The sequence below is a fragment of the Saprolegnia diclina genome (genome assembly GCF_000281045.1).
Source record: "Saprolegnia diclina VS20 unplaced genomic scaffold supercont1.12, whole genome shotgun sequence".
Classification (NCBI taxonomy): Eukaryota; Oomycota; class Saprolegniomycetes; order Saprolegniales; family Saprolegniaceae; genus Saprolegnia; species Saprolegnia diclina.
Window position 1 is genome coordinate 286,428 of NW_008246079.1, and position 19,387 is coordinate 305,814.

The 19,387-nt window shown below is 60.7% G+C and overlaps 8 protein-coding genes across 9 annotated transcripts; 3 read left to right on the forward strand and 5 right to left on the reverse strand.

The window, feature by feature from the left end:
- Window positions 1-350: 350 nt before the first annotated feature.
- On the forward strand, window positions 351-4,503 carry SDRG_04805 (hypothetical protein). Its single transcript, XM_008610490.1, has 23 exons — window positions 351-515; window positions 561-671; window positions 723-833; window positions 876-1,051; window positions 1,101-1,346; window positions 1,396-1,511; window positions 1,560-1,771; window positions 1,811-1,920; window positions 1,966-2,252; window positions 2,301-2,431; window positions 2,478-2,567; window positions 2,610-2,730; window positions 2,775-2,884; window positions 2,934-3,027; window positions 3,072-3,165; window positions 3,209-3,339; window positions 3,393-3,452; window positions 3,503-3,597; window positions 3,666-3,938; window positions 3,986-4,074; window positions 4,126-4,207; window positions 4,260-4,422; window positions 4,466-4,503. Exons 1-22 carry the CDS (start codon window positions 364-366, stop codon window positions 4,363-4,365), a joined length of 2,997 nt encoding a protein of 998 aa, XP_008608712.1. The 5' UTR covers window positions 351-363; the 3' UTR covers window positions 4,366-4,422; window positions 4,466-4,503.
- Window positions 4,504-4,515: 12 nt separating this feature from the next.
- SDRG_04806 (hypothetical protein) lies at window positions 4,516-6,087 on the reverse strand. The gene has a single exon (XM_008610491.1). The coding sequence runs from the start codon at window positions 6,056-6,058 to the stop codon at window positions 4,571-4,573; it is 1,488 nt and encodes a 495-aa protein (XP_008608713.1). The 5' UTR covers window positions 6,059-6,087; the 3' UTR covers window positions 4,516-4,570.
- Window positions 6,088-6,441: 354 nt separating this feature from the next.
- Window positions 6,442-8,156, forward strand: SDRG_04807 (hypothetical protein). The gene is made up of 2 exons (XM_008610492.1): window positions 6,442-6,572; window positions 6,620-8,156. The coding sequence occupies exons 1-2, from the start codon at window positions 6,525-6,527 to the stop codon at window positions 8,087-8,089; spliced, it is 1,518 nt and encodes a 505-aa protein (XP_008608714.1). The 5' UTR covers window positions 6,442-6,524; the 3' UTR covers window positions 8,090-8,156.
- On the reverse strand, window positions 8,146-9,050 carry SDRG_04808 (hypothetical protein; the record flags this gene model as incomplete). The annotated part of the gene is made up of 2 exons (XM_008610493.1): window positions 8,146-8,700; window positions 8,760-9,050. 2 exons carry the CDS (start codon window positions 9,048-9,050, stop codon window positions 8,146-8,148), a joined length of 846 nt encoding a protein of 281 aa, XP_008608715.1.
- Window positions 9,051-9,439: 389 nt separating this feature from the next.
- SDRG_04809 (hypothetical protein) lies at window positions 9,440-12,363 on the reverse strand (the record flags this gene model as incomplete). Its single annotated transcript, XM_008610494.1, has 1 exon — window positions 9,440-12,363. One exon carries the CDS (start codon window positions 12,361-12,363, stop codon window positions 9,484-9,486), a length of 2,880 nt encoding a protein of 959 aa, XP_008608716.1. The 3' UTR covers window positions 9,440-9,483.
- A 1,220-nt stretch (window positions 12,364-13,583) lies between these two features.
- SDRG_04810 (hypothetical protein) lies at window positions 13,584-14,506 on the forward strand. The gene has a single exon (XM_008610495.1). It carries the CDS (start codon window positions 13,614-13,616, stop codon window positions 14,418-14,420), a length of 807 nt encoding a protein of 268 aa, XP_008608717.1. The 5' UTR covers window positions 13,584-13,613; the 3' UTR covers window positions 14,421-14,506.
- A 223-nt stretch (window positions 14,507-14,729) lies between these two features.
- On the reverse strand, window positions 14,730-16,745 carry SDRG_04811. Of its 2 annotated transcripts, XM_008610496.1 has the most exons (4): window positions 16,599-16,745; window positions 16,489-16,539; window positions 16,382-16,441; window positions 14,739-16,333 (listed from the first exon to the last, which is right to left on the reverse strand). In XM_008610496.1, the coding sequence occupies exons 2-4, from the start codon at window positions 16,501-16,503 to the stop codon at window positions 14,837-14,839; spliced, it is 1,572 nt and encodes a 523-aa protein (XP_008608718.1). In that variant the 5' UTR covers window positions 16,504-16,539; window positions 16,599-16,745; the 3' UTR covers window positions 14,739-14,836. The 2 variants fall into 2 exon arrangements, with proteins under 2 accessions (XP_008608719.1, XP_008608718.1); XM_008610497.1 differs by lacking the exon at window positions 16,599-16,745 and having other exon boundaries at window positions 14,730-16,333; window positions 16,489-16,565.
- Window positions 16,746-17,481: 736 nt separating this feature from the next.
- On the reverse strand, window positions 17,482-19,350 carry SDRG_04812 (hypothetical protein). The gene is made up of 3 exons (XM_008610498.1): window positions 19,186-19,350; window positions 17,828-19,131; window positions 17,482-17,782 (listed from the first exon to the last, which is right to left on the reverse strand). Exons 1-3 carry the CDS (start codon window positions 19,276-19,278, stop codon window positions 17,527-17,529), a joined length of 1,653 nt encoding a protein of 550 aa, XP_008608720.1. The 5' UTR covers window positions 19,279-19,350; the 3' UTR covers window positions 17,482-17,526.
- Window positions 19,351-19,387: the final 37 nt, after the last annotated feature.

A 19,387-nucleotide genomic window follows, 5' to 3' on the forward strand; every position in this document is an offset into this window, starting at 1 on the left:
GTCAAGTTACGTACTACATAGCATTGACCTCGTGGCAGGCGACCACTCACTTGCAGACTTGACACAATCAGGCATCACGCGCGATGTTTTAACACCTCATCGCGCTTTGATTGGTCCTTGAAAAAATCGAAGCCGGGATACCGCCAATCACATCGCGACATTTTTCGATGCCCCAATCCACTGCTCGGAACTCCATGTCGTGGCAAGCGGCAGGAAGCGAGCAGCTCCGTTGCCATTAGGATATCATGTACGCTGTAGCTCGAACCATAGCGTTAATGGAGACATACATCACTTGGTAGTGAACGGAGTACGCGGCTCGCGCTGCTTTCTCAAAGGTCGTTTCCTGTAACGTCAGTTCAAAGCATGTTGGGCGTTCTCGTGGCAGCGACGCTCGTCTTGCCTAGTGCCAATGCATGCGTGTCAGAGAGCGGCTACTGCCAGCTTCTGCCCTCCGAAGGGTTGGCGACAGATCCGTGTTCCGATCTCGCGCCGTGCCCAACGGGTAGCTATTGCAGGTGCGACCATACCTTCGCGATCGGGACCTCAGGCCGGCAAATTAGAAACAATCGCTTGACGCGGTGCCCCGCGGGCTTTTTCGGAAACGTGACGGGCCTTCAAACACCGCAGTGCTCTGGCCTCTGCCCCGCCGGGTTCTACTGCCCCCTTGGAACGTACGTCCCCCCATTTTGAATCCGCCGCGTGGACCTACTATAATGGCTTAGCGCCGAGCCCATTGCTTGCGGCGGACAGCACCTCTACTGCGCTCTTGGCGCCGCAGCACCGTCGCTCGTTCCTCCTGGGTACTACGCGCTTGGTATCGATGCCACGAGACGGTATACGACGCATCGTATATCGAAACAACTGCAACTGTGTAGCGAGTCGGTTGCTCTCTGTGAAGCAGGCTTCTACTGCGTCAACGGGCAGCTCCTGCCGTGTGTCGAGGGGACCTTTGGCTCAACCAGCGGGCTGACATCGCCGGCATGCTCGGATGTGTGTCCTCCAGGGAGCTACTGCCCACTTGGTGCGAGTGCCCCCCTTCCATGCCCGCCGGGTATCAACTCTATATCAAGTTGCCAATTTTGCCATATGCAAGGATCTAGGGACCTATGGCGTCACCGACAGCTTGTCGACGCCAGCGTGCTCGGGCGCGTGCCCCGAAGGCTTCTACTGCCCCGCCGGCACCACGACCCCATTGGCTTGTCCCGACGGTGCTTTGTGCCCGGTGGGCAGTGCGTCACCGCGCGTCGTGCCGCCAGGCATGCACCTCGTCCCAGCTAAAGACCCCATGACGCAGGCCATCACGATGGTGGCGACCCGTTGCCCTCCAGGCTCGTACTGCGTCTATGGTGCGCATTAGAGGTAGCCAAGGGAGCCTCCACGTCGATGTTCATGTAGGAAAAGCCTTTCCCTGTCCTGTCGGCCGGTTCGGGGCCACCGAGGGACTCAATTCGAGCCGTTGCTCGGGTGTGTGTCCTGCTGGCTCGCTTTGCGTTGCGGGCACGGTCACCCCGGTGCGCCTCGTTGGCTCAGCGTGTGCTTATAGCTGCGTGATGCTGTAGTCGCCGTGCAGCGACGCGGCCTTCTTTTGCCCCTCGGACAGCTACGCTCTGCAGCCGGTTGGTGTTGGCAACTACTCGAGTCCGATCGACTCTTTGTATCACAAAGACCAAGCCGTGTGTGAACCGGGGCACTACTGTCTCAACGGGCTTCGATCCCCGTGTCCGGCGGGTGCCTTTGGTAGTGCATTTGGCTTGACAACACCGGCTTGCAGGTGCGGCGCGTGGACGCGGTCCATCTCATGTCCTTGTAGTGGACAGTGTGCACCGGGGTACTATTGCCCGCAAGGAAGTTTGGGCGCGACCGCCAACGAGTGCGGCAGCCCCCATACGTACTGTCCGGAAGGCTCACCGCGCCCCCTTTGTACGCTTGCTACACAGTTTGTACTGATAAGGAGACTACTTGTAGTCGTATCGAGCGGCTACTGCGGCGTGGGGGCGTCGGCAACGACACAAGCGGCGCAAGCACTCGCACCACCGGGCTCGTTTGCGTTTGAAGGCCAGTGCTACTTGTGTCCCGGGGGATACTATGGCACCGACCCCGGCAGCATCTCGCCAACATGTTCGGGCGTTTGTGCATCGGGGTACTACTGCCCGCCAGGAAGCACGTCGCCCTTCCAAGTGACATGTGGGCTCGGGTCGTACTGCCCGTCCGGCTCGAAGTTGCCAACGCCAGTCACCCGCGGGTTTTATTCGGTAGGCTTCAACTTGCTGTCCCTGCGATGGAGAGTCCCTTACGGCTAGTACATTGCGACTACTGATACGTGTGGTCCTGGACTCTATCGAAGCGCGTCGACGTCGCTGGCCGCTCTCTTGCTCGCTGGTTGGTCCACGATTGCTGTCGACTATGGTGACGCGCTCTTCCCTTTTGCCCCGTACAACTTGTCTCGCCGAGAGGTGACACTCATATCGTCTTCACAGGTGTGTGCCGTGCCCACTCGGGACCTTCAAGCCAGACGACGGCGACAGCCAAAGCCTCTGCCAAGCGTGTCCGCCATTCACATCAACGAGGTACGTGACGACTGTGACTGTAGCACACTGCGCACTGTGTAGCTCGATCGACCGCACAACTTGTTCTTGCTATCGGCTCTCGGGGGGCGCGACGTGGGAGGCGACCACGACAGCCTTGTACTTTGACGGTGTCACCTGCATCCACCTTCCGATCGCAACCCAAGTAGACGGCTTTACAGTCTCTGAAAATGGTGCCATGGTATGTAGATGGCGTCGCTTCTACCGCCCAACACGTCGTGGACCAAGTACCAAGAGGCGGCTTGCAAGCCCGGGTACTACTGCGTTCAGGGCGCTCGATCGCCGTGTCCTGCTGGCCGGTGCAGCTCCACCCAAGCCCGTGAGTCTCTTCACCGTTGTCCGACATAGGTTTGGCACCTCCTGGAAGGAAACAAATCCTCTGTGCACAAATGCGTGTCGACGGGGACACTACTGCCCGGTTGCCAGCGCCCACGACGCCGTGGTATGCTTAGTTGGAATAGCTCTTGTCAAGTTCGTGCATGCAAGGAGCCGTGCGGTGCGCCGTACTTGTACTGCCCCTCGGGCTCGCCGTACCCCGTCGCGGTGACGGCAGGCTTCTACTCGCTCGACTCGGTCGCAGGTACCATCCACTGTTGTCAACCACACTGCAGTACTCTGGCCAGGGCTCTTCTCTGACATCACGCGCCGCGACGCGCAAGCCCCATGTGAGCCAGGCTCGTTTTGCCAGTACGGCCTTCGCTACCCATGTCCGGGCGGCCGCTACGGCAGCGCAGCCCAAGAGACATCGACACTCGTACGCACATCGTGGCGTAGTAGTTCTTCTCAATGCATTCTGGTGGCACCTAGTGCACGGGTCTCTGCCAGCGCGGCTTCTACTGCCCTCCAGGAAGCTCGCTTCCGACGCAAGTGGGTGCTATTTTGCTATAAAAGCTATCAGAAATCATTTACTAACGTAGGTGGCGTGCGGAAACGCTTCCGTCATCTGTCGCCGGGGATCGGCGTCGCCCGAGCCCGTCGCTGTGGGCTACTACTCGGGCGGTGACACGTCCCCGTACGTCCGAGCTGTTCGATGATGCGGACGAAAATGGCGCGTAAAACGGAGGCGTTGGATCGCGACAGCATGCGCTGGTACCAGCTGCCTTGCCCCTTGGGCTCCTATTGCGTCGACGGAACTTCGTTTCTGTGCCCGGGGGGCACGTACGGAGGTGTCCCACAACTCACGCGGCCAACGTGCTCGGGCCTCTGTGCGCCGGGGTACTACTGCCCGACGGGCAGCATCGCTGCGCAAGCGTTTCCATGCGGTAACGTGAGCGTCTACTGCCCTCCAGGGTCACCCCAGCCTCTCGCCGTATCGGTGGGGTACTACACCACGGGTGGCACCAACAGCACACGGTTTGCGAATGCCTCTCTCGCCGACGACATACCTCGCACTTGGTTAGGTCGGGCCAAGCACTCTGTCCGATGGGGTCGTTCTGTCAGCATGGCGTACTCTATCAGTGTCCGCCTGGCACGTTCGGCAGCGCCACAGGTACAGTCTTTGCATGGAAACCCAATGCCATTGCATATTGCATGCATGTAGGCTTGACCGTCGAGACATGCAGCGGCTGGTGCAGCGCGGGCTTCTTTTGTCCGCCCGGCACCGTTTCTGCGACCGCCAATGCGTACGCTCCTTTGCCGTCTCTGTCGGTTGTCCTCGATCATGGAGGTGCACAGGTGCGGGCCATCGTCCTACTCGATCGACGGTCAAGGCGAATGCATGGCGTGTCCGGCAGCCCGACCTTTGATGCCGTGTCACAACAGTCGCGCGTGCTGCCAGTAGCTACGAAATTGCCCGGTCTCTTCTTCCTTGCCGTGCTCGTACGACGTGAATAACTCAGTTTGCCCTTTCTACACCTACCCCTACCCTAACCCTCATGCAGTGGCCACGCGATAGCTGTTCAAGAGCCCTTGACAAAGAACAGACGCGTATCGCGCACCGCTCTCAGCAACTCGTCTGTGCATTCAACTAGCTCAAGACGGTGTCTTTACGTTAACTGTCTCTGGGTATCACTCGACGTGGAGGCGAGAGGCGTCAAGATGCCGAGGGCTTCGAGCGCTGCGATACGGTGCGGTGGCCACGTCGCGCGGACGCGTTCGGCTTTGCGCGTGTTCATGAGCGCATTCGTGAGGTGCAGATCCCACGTGCTCTCTGGCCAGCGCGCGTCGTTGGTGGGTACGACAAACTGCGGCGGAACGCGCAAGTGGCCATGCAGTGCCTTGAACGTTTGGAGGGCGTGGAGCACGCGCTCTTGGCGCCACGCAACCATGTCCCACACAAACCCGAGTGCATCGAGCCGTTGGACCATGTCGTCGGTCATCGTCTTCTTGTGTCGGCGCCAGTCCTTGACGACCGTGCCAAGCGGGAGACCGCGGACCTCAACCGGCCACGCGCTATCGTCTTCGGGTACGACGAACTGCTGAGGCACGCGCGGGTGGCCAAAGACGCGAATGAACGCCGTAAGCGCGCTGAGCTTGCGCGCCGAGACAAAGTCGAGCACGCTCCACACAAAGCCTTCGTCCTCCAGTGCCTGGATCTGCTCTTGGCTCAGCGACGACCGGGTCGTCCGAAGCGTATTGACGAGGTTCCCAAGGCGGAGGCCAATGAGGTCGGGCGACCACGTCGTCGCGTTGGGCGGAATCACAAACGAGTGGGGCACGAGGAGATGGCCAAAATTCGCAGCAAATTCCTTGATCGCCCGCAACTGGAGACCCCAGCGCGGACCAATGTACGAAAAGTGCATCTCGCGCACGAGCGGTTCGAGGACTGCAAACGGCGGCGACGGGTCGTACCGAAGCGCCTGGAGGTGGCGCCCGAGCGCAAGCGACTGCACGTACGGCGGGTACGGCGCTTCGGCAGGCGTCCTATACATCAAGGGTACGTCCAAGTTGCCGTACTCGGTATAGTAGATGCGACAGGCGTCGACGAGGATCGCGGGTGTCAATGGCGGACGTCGCGTCCGCGGGTGCGCTAGGATTGGTGCGAACCGCGCCATCTCGTCGCCCTTGACATACGACGGAAAGCCGACGCGCTGCAAGAGACCAAACGCTTGGCCGAGGTCGATGCCCCACGTCTCGCGCGGCCACGCTGCGTTCTTTGGTACGACAAAGTCAAACGGGACAGGGATCGGCCCATGCAACGCAAGAAAGGCGTCGAGGGCGCGAAAGCGCACGTCCCAGTGGTGGCGCCGAGCGCTCCATGGAAAACTCAGCGCATCCATGTCGGCGACGACGCTTGGATCGAGGCGATTCTGGTGGTACAGCGCCCGGAAGCGGCTAAGGTTGATGTCCTTGCCGCGAGCCTCGTCGGGCCACGGCGCTTCGTTCGGAATGAGAAGAGTGCCATGCGACGGCGCCATGGCGTGGACGTCATGGTACACCTTGACGACGTTCGCAATGCTGCGTTGCTTCTTGGGGCTAAAGTTGATGTTGCCGTACGTCGAGAAGGCGGCGCGGCCCGCTGCTCGACGCAGCATCCTGTCAAGTGGGATTTTCGCCGCTTTCGATTCGTCGACTTGTTTGCGGCAGATGCCGCTTACTAAAAACACACAACAATGGAATGTGGCACGCGCTCCGTGCAACCGAAACGACGCAGAGCGGGAGACCGGTATCGCAAGTCCATGGGTATCCATACGCATGGGTAATGAGCCGATCGATGACGCCCTTGATCTTTACTGTCCCGTCGTCGGGATCGGATATGGTCGTGGTGGGAGAGCCGACTTGAGGCCCAAATGCCACATTGGCGACCATTGAAAGTGGCATGCACCGCAAATAAACAACGGAATGCGGCCAATTCGGCATCGCCCACGGATTTGAGGATTCAAAATTCGATCGAAATAACTTGGTGTTTGTATGGGTGTGCTGGACGTGGCAAAAAAATTGAGGCTGGAATTCCCGCTCGTGCCCAGTCCACCAAGTGCAGTCCCGAGGAAGAGAGCGACCATGAGCATGGAGCCCGAGCACAAGTACATCTCGACCGAGCACATCCAGGTAGACCATGCTGCTACATGCATGCGAGGCTTATGGGCGGCGGCTAGAGCATGCTCGATGAGAACGCGACCATGATCGTCGAGATCATCCAGCTCAACAACGCCGTCAAGCACGAGCGGGGCGCCGCGCTTGCCGACATCCAAGACAAGCTTGAGAAGAAGCGCAAGAAGCTCAACCGTAACCTCATGACGCTCGCCAAGTGGGCCGATGAGAGCACGGAGCCGCCCGTCAAGTCCAAGCCCGCACCCGTCGCCATTGTCCAGCCGCCGCCTGCCCAGATCGCGCCGCCTGTCGCCGAGCAGCCCAAGCCGGAAGGCGTCGACCAACCCATGGGTTCGAACCAAGATATGGGCACCAATACGCCGCCGCTTAAAGCGACTACCGCCGCGCCCAAGCTCGAGGGCGAGGATCAGGTCAAGGTTGATGTGCCGCAGGAGAAGGAGGACGACCCGATGGGCGCAACAGACGAAACCACGGAAGCGGCGCAGCCTACGAAGACTGAAGAGGTGGCTGACGTTGACATGGGCAATGGCGAAGCGGACGCCGAACCTCTGGGCGCGGTCCAGTCGCCGCTCGCGACGCTCTCCGGCGTAGCCTCCCCCAGCATCTCGGGCGTGGCCTCCCCCAGCATCTCGGGCGTGGCCTCCCCCAGCATCTCGGGCATGGCATCCCCCAGCATCTCGGGCGTTGCGTCGCCTAGCATCTCGGGCGTCGCGTCGCCCAACGTGTCTGCGATCTCGTCCTTTGAAAACACGCCGCAGGCGTCGGCAGCTGCGTCTCCCAAGCCGGTGTCCGAGATCGCCGACGGTGCGTCGTCGGTCATTGCCTCCCCGATTGCCCCGATTGATGCGACGCCGGAAGAATCGTCGGCGCCCCTCTCTCCGGAGGCTGCCGACATTGCGACTGATGCTCAGGTCGCTACTGACGCCGCGCCTGCCGACGTACCTTCGCCGGATGCCGTCACAGAAGTACCCATGGCCACACCGTCGCCGGAACACGCCGCCGAGACGTCGGTCGATGGCACTATGGACGACACCCCCATGGAGGAATCTGCTGAGGCGTCGGTCGAAGCGTCTCCTGACGTGTCTGCTGAGGCATCCCCGGTCGCATCGCCCGTGCAGTCTGCTGATGCCTCGCCCGAGGAGTCTGCAGAGGCCTCGCCCGTAGAGTCTGCAGATGCCTCGCCCATGCAGTCTGCAGAGGCCTCGCCCGAGGAGTCTGCAGAGGCCTCGCCCGAAGAGTCTGCAGAGGCCTCGCCCGTAGAGTCTGCAGAGGCCTCGCCAGAAGCGTCGCCTGAAGTCTCTGCCGAGGCTTCACCGGAAGCGTCTCCTGAGGCCTCGCCTGCTGTGTCTGCCGAGGCGTCGCCTGCTGCATCGCCGGCCGCTGAGATTGCGACGGAGACGACGACGGCACCGGAGGCCTCGCCCGAGCCGTCCTCAGAAGTTGCACCGACGGACGCGTCGCCCGAGGCAGCACCCATGACCGACGACGCGCCGCCAGCTGTAGCAGACGCGTAATGATAAATGTATGGAAGAGGATGCAGTAAAACTCGAATAAATAAAACGCGCCTTGGCTAGTAGCGCAGCAGATGCGGATGCGCCAGAAGCGTGGCGACGATCGCGTCAAACCCGCGGTGGCGCGCGCGCTCGAGGCCCAGACCCGAGTAGCCTTCGCGCCGGTGGTGCACCAGAAAGGCCACCACATCGGCGTGGCCGTGCATGGCCGCCCCGTCGAGGGCTTGCGTCGTACAATTGCTCTCGCTGTGGGCATGTAAGTACTGTACAATCGCGAGATGGCCCCAGGTGGCAGCAATGTCCATGGCCTGGGCGCCGCTGCGGCCTTGCAACCCATGGCAAAAGAGGAATTCGACAAGGTCCAAGCGCCTATGTACGTTGCGTCCATGATGAGAGCGCATGGAGGAGACGCACCCGAGCTGCGCGGCCCGCACGAGCGTGTACGAGCAGCAGCCTTCGGCGCGGTGCGCCAGGAGGAACGCAGCGGTTGTCGTGTGGCTCGACAAAAGCGCGTGGTGCAACGCGTACTCGGTGCAGCCTTCGCTGCGATGTGCGTGCAGAAAGCAAACGATTTGCAAGTGACCGCGCTTGGCGGCACCGTTCATGGCCCACACCTGTACGAGCACGACGCGGATGAGGAGATCCAGGCTGCCGCGGAGATAGTGTGGGGTACCGAGCATGGAGCGCCGTGGTGGTGGAGCCACTGCACCGTATCGTAGTGTCCGTTCGAGGCCGCTGCGTCCATGGCAGCAGCGCTCACGCAGTAGACCCTTGGGTACTTGTAGGCAGCGGCGAGTACCTTTGTGGCGCCGGTCGAGGCGGCGTGGTCGAGCACGCTGAGCTGTGAGAGCGACGGAGCATAGATCGCGCGGTGGTACTCGACAAGAGCTTTGGGCCAGCCGGCTTGGAACGCGCAGATCAGAGCGACCAGCGGTGCATCGCAGACGGCAGCGAGCGAGGCCATGGCGTTCGGCGAGAATGACCAACTGCCACGCGAGGGCGGTTGGAGCTTGGATTGGTTTGAAACATGTTTGCAACACCCACTTTATTTAGGTTTTGTATGCATAGTTGTATAAAACTTTGTGTTTTGAACTGTTTTATGGAATATCGAAGCGCCAAAAATAGATCCGCCGAAAATAGAAGCCGTCGCGTGGCAACCCGCCAGCGCAACGGCAGCTACGGAGCACTGCGAGGGCAAGCCGTCGATCGCGCCACCTTTGCTTGCAGCGTCCAGTGCGACGATGAAGAGGTACTGCATGCGTCGACCAAATTTTGCAGCGCACTTCTTCTACCCAAAGCAGCTGCCGAGGCGCCGCGAGTGTACTGCTGCTACCAAGCGCAATACGGACAAATCAGCGCACAACAAGCTATATAACGTGAGCTTAGCAGCATTGGGCTCAGGCAGGGCAGAGGTTGGTGCGCACAAGCGACGACGCGACATACTCGCGGCCAAGCACCGAAACATGGTCGAGCCATGGCGACATGCTCGGGTACAAGCGCGACGCGGTGCTGCTGAGCGCCAGCCACGCCCGGCGCTGGAGCTCAATCGTGAGCTTGTCCGGGAGGTTGACAGGGTCGAGCCACTTTTGATAGCCCCAGTAGTACGCTATGCTGAGGCATGTCGACAGCGTCGGGTCGGTGGCCACCGCACTCGCAATGAGACGGCCAGTCATCGCATGCAAAAAGTGATCCACTTGCCCATACTGCTGGCTGTGCAGCGTCGCGCGGCCCTTGGCCTCCATCTTGACGATCGCCAAGAGGACGGCTTGCACGTCGGCTTCGGTCGCATAGACCTCTTGGGGCCGGTTCATGGGTGAGACCGGCGTCCCATATTTCGACAAGTCGATCGTCCCGAACTCGGGGAGGCGTAAGAAGTAGTGCGCAACGTTGCCAATCTCAACCTTGGTGATAACGTGCCCAAGGACGGTGACGAACGACGTGCGCTGCACCGGGTCAAAGCGCCCTGCCGCCTGCACCCACACGCGTGTCGCTGCGAGCGTACCCGCTTCGCGCGCTTCGTACCATCCGTTGGTCGACCCGGCGTCGCCGGCAGTCATGTAGATAAAGGCGACAGCAGTGTCGGGGTCAGCGACCGCCTTGGCGACTTGACCGGAAACGAAAAGTTCGTGGTCGTCTTGGTGCGCCGTGAGAAAGAGCGCCGAGGACGTGCGCGTTGGTGGCGCCACGGGCAGCGAGGCTTTGGGGCTGAGGACGCCAAGCGTCGACCGCGGCCGGTACAAAGCTGTGTACAAGGTGCACTTTTCGGTATAATAGGACGACGCAAAGCAGTTGGACGCCGACGGAAGGCATTGGCGGTGGCAGTCGTCGTACGAGAGTGCGGGCACAACAAGCGTCGAGGCCAAGCCGCGCAGCACACGCCGCCCAATCGAAATCGGTGACGTCGGGTAGTTAACAAACTGGATACTTCGGAGCGGCGATGTTGTCGTCGGCACCGTGCAGCAGGTCTGTGTCGGCTCGTCGTAGAGGAAGAGAACGTTCACGGCAGCGTCCGCCTGAGCAGCCACGAGCGCTGCGCAAGCAACAACCGAGGGGATGTTGGTTGCCAAAACGCGCTTGTAGATTTCGTCGCCGACGTCCCGGTCGGTCATCGTGACGTACTGAAAGCCGTTAAGAGTCTCCGCCCACGTATGCGGGTTCTGCACCCAGCCGGCGACGACGTCGGTGTCGGCATCGACGTGGGCCACGGGCACGACGACAGCGCAGACGCCACTCTCGACCGTGTACCCGACGCCGGCGCAGTTGTCGGTGCACGCCGCCTGGCACGCTCCGAGCGTCGGTGCCGGCACGGTTCGCACCAAGGTCGTCGGAAACTCTTGTGGCGCAAACTGAAGAAAGTTGCCGTCTTGATTGCGCATCCAGGTCGTTGCCGGCGCCGACGCGCTCGGTGCAAACGTGTGCGCCATGCAAAGCTGCGACGCCGCGACAAAGGTAAAGTACGAAAAGCCGTATGTGCTGGCCACGAGCGCACACTCGCCGGCGCTGCGCACGCGCGGAAAATACCGGACGTGCGCCGACGCAGCGAGAAGAAGCTCGTGCGGCATCCCCGCGTGCTGTGCCTGGAGTGTTTCGTTGGTCATGATCCGCTCGAACGCCTCCAGAAACGCCTTATACGCAGACGTCTCGAGCCAGCGCGCTTGCGGCAGCACGCTGTACGCGATGCGCGGCAGCGGATACTCTCCAAAGATTTGAGTTTGCACTTTGGTCGGACCCGGCGGCTGCGGCGGCGGTGGCGATGTCGAGGGCATGCGCAGCGACCCCGAGCTCGACCCGGGGGCCGACACCTTCTTTCCTTGGTTGTTGCGGAGGCTACATACGCCGCTGGACCAGACGTAGAACGTGCACCCGGGCGTGTCGGCGCAATCTTGACAGCACGCGCTCGAGAGCACATGGCTGGTCGTCGCAAGCTGCGTCCCGTCGTAGGCGACGTCCGGCTCGGGGGCACTACAGCTGCCGGTGCCCGTGGTACCTTTTGAGCCGGCAATGGCGCCGGGCGCCACGGACGTCAGGCCTTTCGTGTGCTTGAGGTTGCACACACCCCGACCCGTGTATGTGCTCCAGACATACACAACGCAGTTGGGTGTCGCGTCGCACTCGGCGCAACACGCGTCGGCCGAGTCCCGGGGAATCGAGACAATGTCGTTGCCAAAGTAGTCGACGTCCTTCTCGACCGTGCAGACGGCCGCTACCTTGTTAACTAGGGCGGACCGGGCACCCGCGCGAGGTGTGGGGTCGCCCACGAGGCGACGCAAGTAGCAGCGGCCGTTGTCCTCGGGCGTCCACATAAACGCTTGGCACCCCGGCGTTTTGCGGCAGTCGTCGCAACAGTCTTCGGCGCGGCGTTGGAGCGACCACGACATGTCGACGCCGAGGTATTCGGTATTTTCAAGCACTGGCGAGCAAAACGGCGAGGAAGGTCCCGGGTTTTTCGCAGCGCGGGCGCCGGGGGCCGGCCCTTGCCACCCGATCGTGTGCTTGAGGTAGCATGTGGAGGCGCCATTCCAGACGTACACGACGCACCCCGGCGTCGCGGCACAGTCGGCACAGCAGTCCTCCGGGTTGGTCCGTGTCGTGGCTTTGATGTCGTTCCCACTGTAGTCGACGTCCAGCTCGATCGGAGTACACACCGACGACGACATTGACGCATTATGCTGGCCACTGACGGCGGCCGCCAGCAGCAGCAATGGCAGAAGAAAGCGCCGCATGCCAAGACGGACGTAAATTGCTGACTGCGCGAGCGGTGACGATCGCGCGGGCATGAGCAGCGCTCGCCAAATCAGACGCAGACAGGCGGGCGATGGTCTGATCACAACTCAGAACTTATGGATGCGATTGGCTAGAACCGGCGAATCACATGACGTCTTGCTTCATGCTAAGCCAATCAAAGCCACGATTGGACGGCTAGATACCGCCCTTGACGGCTTCGCCTTCCCGCCAACTGGCAAAGTGGACTGTAGCTGTTGACGGAAGCACGTCGACGGCCTTTGGCTGCAGATTCGCATGTCGTGACTCGACGATGCGTGCAGCACGTGACCATGTCACTTACAATGGACGGTTGAACGAGTGAAAAAGTAGGAGGTAGCAAGCTATTGCGTCGGTTCGCTGAGGGTGCTCAGACGGCATGCTGCGGCGTCTTGTATCTGAGAACAGCCCCGTCAACGTGTACTCCTACCTTCGCTAGCATAGGAACCCGCCTTTCTGTGTCCGAGTTCAACTTTGGAGGAGTACATTGTAGCGTGAATCCCAAGCGGCCAGAGTACGGGTCGACTAATAGTATGTACCTACTAAAAGACTAATTTCATAGTATGTACCGACTACACGCGAGGAGGGTGGGCGCAAGGATTAGGGACCTTGGTTAGACGATCTCGTCCATCGTGTTGCTCAAGTGGCGACTCGAACTCTGCTTTGTGGGTCCACACTCGCGGGGCTCAGGCTGGGTGGACGCTCGCTGTGTTTCGTACAGAGCGGCAGTACCAGGCCCGAGAAGACTCGCATTTGATCTTGAAGATGCATATTGATGACTTTCGCAGTTGAGCCATGCGGCCATTGAGAGGAGTGCTATGCGTCTGGCTTGTCAGACTCTTGAGATCGTGGTCATCAGCAAAGAAAGAAGCGTTGCCTGTTGCAAAAGCATCTTGGTGGTGATCTGACGCTGCCAGTGGTGTTCCGATATATGCTCCGCGTTGCACCAAACCGGCCAACAACCATATCCTTCTCGAGACGCCGAGGTTGTCGGCGTATTCTGGGTACTGCATCGGTGCCGTATGTGCTCTGTCCCTCGCGATCCAAGCGTCTCTTAGAGCAGCTGATGCGAACCATTCGAGCGGTCGATGCCTGCTTCGTTGCTCGGCACATTGATGTCTCGCCCAAAATTTACAGTGTAAAAGACAGTGTATCATGCACGAAAAACAGTGTCTCGACGAATCGTCGTGCGTCGGGTTGTGGATCCATACCGCCCTGTGATTGGCTGTTCTTGACCAATGGCCTCTCGAGGGCCAGAAAGGCCGGAATGGCTCCGTTCGACGCCGTCGTGCGTGGCCCCAAGGCGCCCGCGCCGCTCGCGCGGCTGCATGGCCTGCCGTACTTTGTGATCGCACAGATCATCTTCGCCACCAACGTATTTGTGCTCATCAACTGGTACGGCGCGATCGGCGCGCTCGCCGGCCTCGGTCTCGGCGTCTTGGGCTCGGTCCTCGACGCGCTCGTCTCCAACAGCTTTGGCCGCAACGTGCTCGTGCTGCGCTACAATGGCTTCTCCGACTGGTCCGTGCTTTGTGCGATGGCTCTCGCGCTTCTCGGCGGGCAGCTCATGAACGTCATTGTGATCGAGCACCTTGCCGGCCCTGCCGCCGTCGCCGACCTCTTGGCCGCGTCGTCGTACACGCCATGGACGCTCGTTGGCGTGCTCGTCAACATTGGCATGAGCGAAGTGCTCTTCTACAAAGGCCATCAGTTTCTCCACGAGATGTGCCCAGAGCTGCACTTGATGCACCACTGCTGCCTCCGACCGACGGGGTCGAGCAACCTCATTTCCGACCCACGCGACTTGGCGATTGAGCTCGGCGGCCCCGGCGCCATCTTGATCATGAACCACTTTCTTCTCTGGGACGAAGACGCGACGGTCCTCCTCCTCTCGTACCTCTTTGTGACGTGGTACTACACCATCACGCACCACGAGTGGCTCGCCACGTATCACATCAAGCACCACACGCGCCTGGACGCTGTCTACACGGTCTACATCAACCAGCGCGGCGACGCCCGACTCGACAAGATCAAGAATCTTCTCAAGCGGCCCCCCAAGCACGTGCTACAGTAGCTCCATACCGGTCGCCGCCAAGGGCCGTCCTACCCTCATGCAGCAGTACTATGTCACTAGGGTTAACCTCGTGTTTTCTTGGGGCATGTCGAGCTCTTTGGTTGAGGTTTTGCATTGGGGTAGCGAGTAATCTAGCGGAGGGATCGTGTGTGACGTAGTTTGGACTCGTCGGTGGACGGGATCATGTGCATTGAAGTGCAACATACCCTGCCCCAAACCTCGGGTTTTCTTGGCATATTGCCCTACCGCGCTAGCGTGCGGACACCGGCTACCGCCGGGTGCCCTCGCATCGCGCAAAAAGCCGTTCTTCAATGAAAAGCTCGATTCATAATGTCGAATACCAATGCGACAAGAAGACTATGTCATGAGATTACAATCAAAAAGCTAGAAGATGCAGCAGTGAGCAACAGCGGTATTTAACGCAGCGGCGCGCCAAGCGCGTGGTTGACCGAGCTCTTGCACTCGACGCCCTGCGACGCCGTGTGGTTGGTGTTGGGGATGTACCAGCAGTGGCCACGCGCAATGCCACCGGGGACGGTCGCCGACAAGTTGAAGCCGCCAAAGACCCAGTCCTTATCGAACGAGACCCACTGCACCTTGAGCCAGTCCTTGGAGAACGTGAGCTCCATAAAGCCGTACGGGTTGCCGGCCGCGGCCCACTGGTTGTCGATGAGCGCGTTGTGTTCGCCGACGGCCGTGTCGGTGCGGATACCGCCGCCGCCGCCGTTCTCAAAAAAGTGGGTGCCCCACGCCGACTTGTCGTGCGAGAAGCCGTGCGTGTGGCCGTTGAACCACGCGTTCACGTTGCCGTCCTGCAGCAGCTTGTACCAGCGCATGTACTTGGGCGGGCTCATATGGTAGTGCGGCGAGTAGTGCGTGTTGATGATCTTGAAGGTCGCGGTCGACGCCTTGATGTCACGCTCGGCCTGCGTGTACGAGTCCTGCGACCACGCCTCGATCTCGGCCATGCACGCACGGTACATGGTCACGTTGCCACCCATGCACTGGGGCATGCCTTCGTTCGCGGCTTCGCAGCCCGCGTTCGAGATGCCCATCTTGGCCGAGTAGCCAAAGCACTGGCAGCAGATCTGGCGCGCGCCGTGGCTGTCGGCGTGGTTCGTGTCCAAGTTGAAGATGTCGACCGAGACGCCGTCCTTCTCGTACGACTCGACGTAGTAGTGATCGCGCAGCACCCACCGGTCGCCGTTCGGGCTCTTGTAGTTTTGCTGGAGCTTGAAGTGCTGGTTGAGAAAGAAGAGCATCTCTTCGGTCGACTTGCACTCGTAGTACCGGTCTTCTTGGTGGCCGCAGAGGTACGACGAGCCAGCAATGTCGTGGTTGCCAAGCACGTTGAGCCACTTGATGCCGGCGAGCGACGGCTGCGAGTACATGCGCTCGTACGTATCCGCGAACCGGTAGTGCACGTCCCACGACCCGACGCCGTTCCAGTAAAAGTTGTCGCCGTGCCCGAGGACGTACACGGGCTTGAGACCCCGGTCGGCAAACTGCGCCGCCGACTGCGCGAGGATGTTGGCCACGTAGTGCTGCGAGTAGTAGTCGACCATGTACCGCTTCAGACGCGTGTTGACCTTGCCCGCGTACATGCGGCAGCAGCTGCCAGGGTTGCCAAACTGCTTGCCGTACGTCGCGCCCCAATCACCGATCGCAAGGATCGAGAACACCGGCGCCTGCGTCTCCGGGTCCGAGCCGGGCAGCGACTTGTTGGTCATCGCCGCCGTGAGGCCCACGTGCCCAGGCACGTGCGTGGCCGAGACCTCGGGCGTCGCGATCAACGCACCCGGCGCCTTGACGTCGGCGACCGTCGTCACGGCGCCCGACGAGTGCAATGCAAGGTACACCACGGTCGAGACACCGACAATGGCGACGGCGGCGAGCAGCACGCTCTTCTTGGTCTACGGCATCGTGAGCGTCGTGGTAGACATGAGAAAGAAAGGACGTACGATGGCGGCAAAGCGCGACGGCGGCGCGTCGTCTTGGTGCAGGAGCGAGTCGGCTTCGCGCTAGTAGAGCGAGCACGCTGAGCGAGGGACGCTGGAAGAGGACGTACCTGGGTCGACGCCATGGCAGAAATTGAGTTCTGCCACCAACCAGCCGTCGGCTGAAAGGCATCGTGGGTGAGATATGAGAAAGGACATGGCAGTGAAAAACCTCGCATACTTGATATACTGTGTAGCTGGATCAAATGACTCGCAGCGGCTACGACCTGGCATTGGCACATCAAGACGAGAGCACTGCCATGTACCGGTAGCAGAATGCAGCCCTGCACCAATGTAAGCTTACGTGCATCAACCGTTGAAGTCTCTGTGGTGGGAAGTAGTGCCAATAAAAGCTGCAAAGCGGACGTCGCCATCCTACATCACAGCGAAACTACGATGCGAGAGGATGCACCTGGAATGTGGGAGTGGGCACGGCTTGCTTGCACTGGACACTTAGTACTAGCGTGTTGGAATAGAGCTTGCTGACAGTGGCGCGACCGTCCTGTGAGGAACCCGAAAGCAGAGTCAGGAGGCAGCCAGTGGCTCAACCCTCGCTAACTTGATATCCTGTGGAAGTCAATACTTCAAGATGGTCAGGTCGCCGACTGCTATCACTTGCCCAGCCCGTCAACACCCGCCGTGGCGCGCCAGCCAATCTCTCCAAGACGTTCCCGGTTCCTTCGTCAGTAGACGTCCTCTGTCATTCCTGCTGGAGGTACGGGGAGTGCGCTTGCGTTACGGCTTGCGGCGTAGGCCAAGTCCACTCTTCTTCGCACATCACTGCCACTTGAGGCCAGTTGCATAGCCCCAACGCTTCCCATCCATCAGATGCCGCAGCTGCCGCGAACATCCGCGACGTCCGCCGCCACCAAGCCAGTGAGTATGCATAGACAAGCACGCTTGCTGGTTCGAGTCAGGGCCAAGTCATCGCTATGCTTGGGCCTACCGCTCTCTGCTCGCTGCTCTTCCATTGTCGTGGCGATCTTGGGTGCTGTGGCACTCGACCTCGGAACAGCCATGTGCCGCAAGCTGGTCGACCGAGCTGGTCGAGCTCAGATCACACATATAGATCTTATAAAACCACGATTCATCACTTAGATCCAAGTGCTTCACGCCCGGATCGGGGCACCGAGCGGCGTGTCGATCGAGCTCTTGCACTCGACGCCGAGAGCTCCGCTCGCCGTGTAGTTGGCACTCGGGATGAACCAGCAGTGGCCGCGCGCGAGGCCGCCTTGCTTGGTCGCTGCATAGTCGGTGCCGCCAAAGACCCAGTCCTTATCAAAGGTCACAAATTGCACCTTGAGCCAGTCTTTCGAGAAGCTGAGCTCCATAAAGCCGTACGGGTTGCCACCAGCGATCCACTTGCTACGAGTTCACATATGAGACCGCGTCCATGGTCGGTGTACGTACTTGTTGACGGTCGCGCTCGTGACGCCCGACGACGTCTCGGTGATGATGCCACCGCCGCCACCGTTCTCAAAGAAGTGCGTGCCCCACGTCGACACATCGTGGTTGAAGCCGTGCGTGTGGCCGTTGAACCAGGCTTGGACGTTCGTCGACTTGCAGAGGTCGTACCAGGCCTGCATCTTGGGCGGGCTCATGTGGTACTGCGGCGAGTAGTGCGTGTTGATGATCTTGAAGTCGGCTGTCGACGCGGCAATGTCCCGCGTCGCCTGCTTGAGCGAGTCGTCGGCCCAGTCCGTGATCGTCTGCATGCACGTGTTGTACATGTTGGCGTCGCCACCGGCGCACGCCTTGTCACCGGCGTTGACGTTGTTGCACTTGCTCTCGTCGTAGCCGTACTTCATCGAGTAGCCGTAGCACTGGCAGCACACTTGGCGGGCGCCGTGGCTGTCGGCGTAGTTGGTGTCGACGTTGAAGATGTCGACCGAGACACCGTTCTTACTCACGCGCTCGACATAGTAGTGGTCCTTCATGAGCCACCGGTCGCCGTTCGGGCTCTTGTAGTTCTTCTGGAGGTCGAAGCGCTCGTTGAGGTACTTGAGCATCTCGGCCGTCGACGAGCACTCGACAAATGCATCGTCCTTCTCGCCGCAGATAAAGCTCGAGCCGCCAATGTCGTGATTGCCGGCGACGTTGACCCACTTGATACCGGCGAGCGATGGCTGGTTGTACATGTCTTCGAACGTCGTCTGGAAGCGGTACGCGGCGTCGAGCGACCCGACGCCATTCCAGTAGACGTTGTCGCCGTGGCCAAGGATGCGCACCGGCGAAAGCTCCTTCGCCGACTGCGCGAGGAGCGTTGCGACGTGCTTCTGCGACCAAAAGTCGACCTTGTAGCGCGGCAGGTCCGTGTTGAGCTTGTTCGTGGTCTTGTACAAGACGCAGCACGAGCCCGGGTTGCCACTCTCCTTGCCAGTCGTGCTGCCCCAGTCGCCGATCGCGAGCATCGTCACCGCTGTCGTCTGCGTCTCGGGGTCGGACGTCGGGTTAGCCGGCACGATCGGCTTGCCGTTCGACGATGTCGGCGTCGGCGTCGAGACACCGGGCGCAACTGTCTCGCCTGTCGCCGTCGTGTCGCCCGGGCGGGACGTACCGGTCGGCGCGGTTGTCGCTCCGTTGTTGTTGTTGTTGTTGCCGTCGGACGCTTGCGACGACGTGCTCTTCTTGGTCACGAGCACGCCCACGGTCGTGCCCACGACGGCGGCGACGACGACGAGTGCGACGCCAACGATGATCAGCTTGCGCTTGTTCTACACGGTAGATCCCCATGAGCTTTCGTCGCCTGCAGGTACATGGCGGCGTACGCTCTTGGTCTCGGGCGCCGGCAGCTCCGTGTGGATGTCCACGGGCTGGAGCGACGACTGCTGCACGTACGGGGACGCTGGACCGCCTGCCATGCTGCCAGCAAAGATTCGAATGCCAGTGCCATCGCCAACCAAAGAACTTCGAAAATGGATCTTCTGTCATCCGGTTACGGACCGGCAGTACCGGATACGAACAGATTCA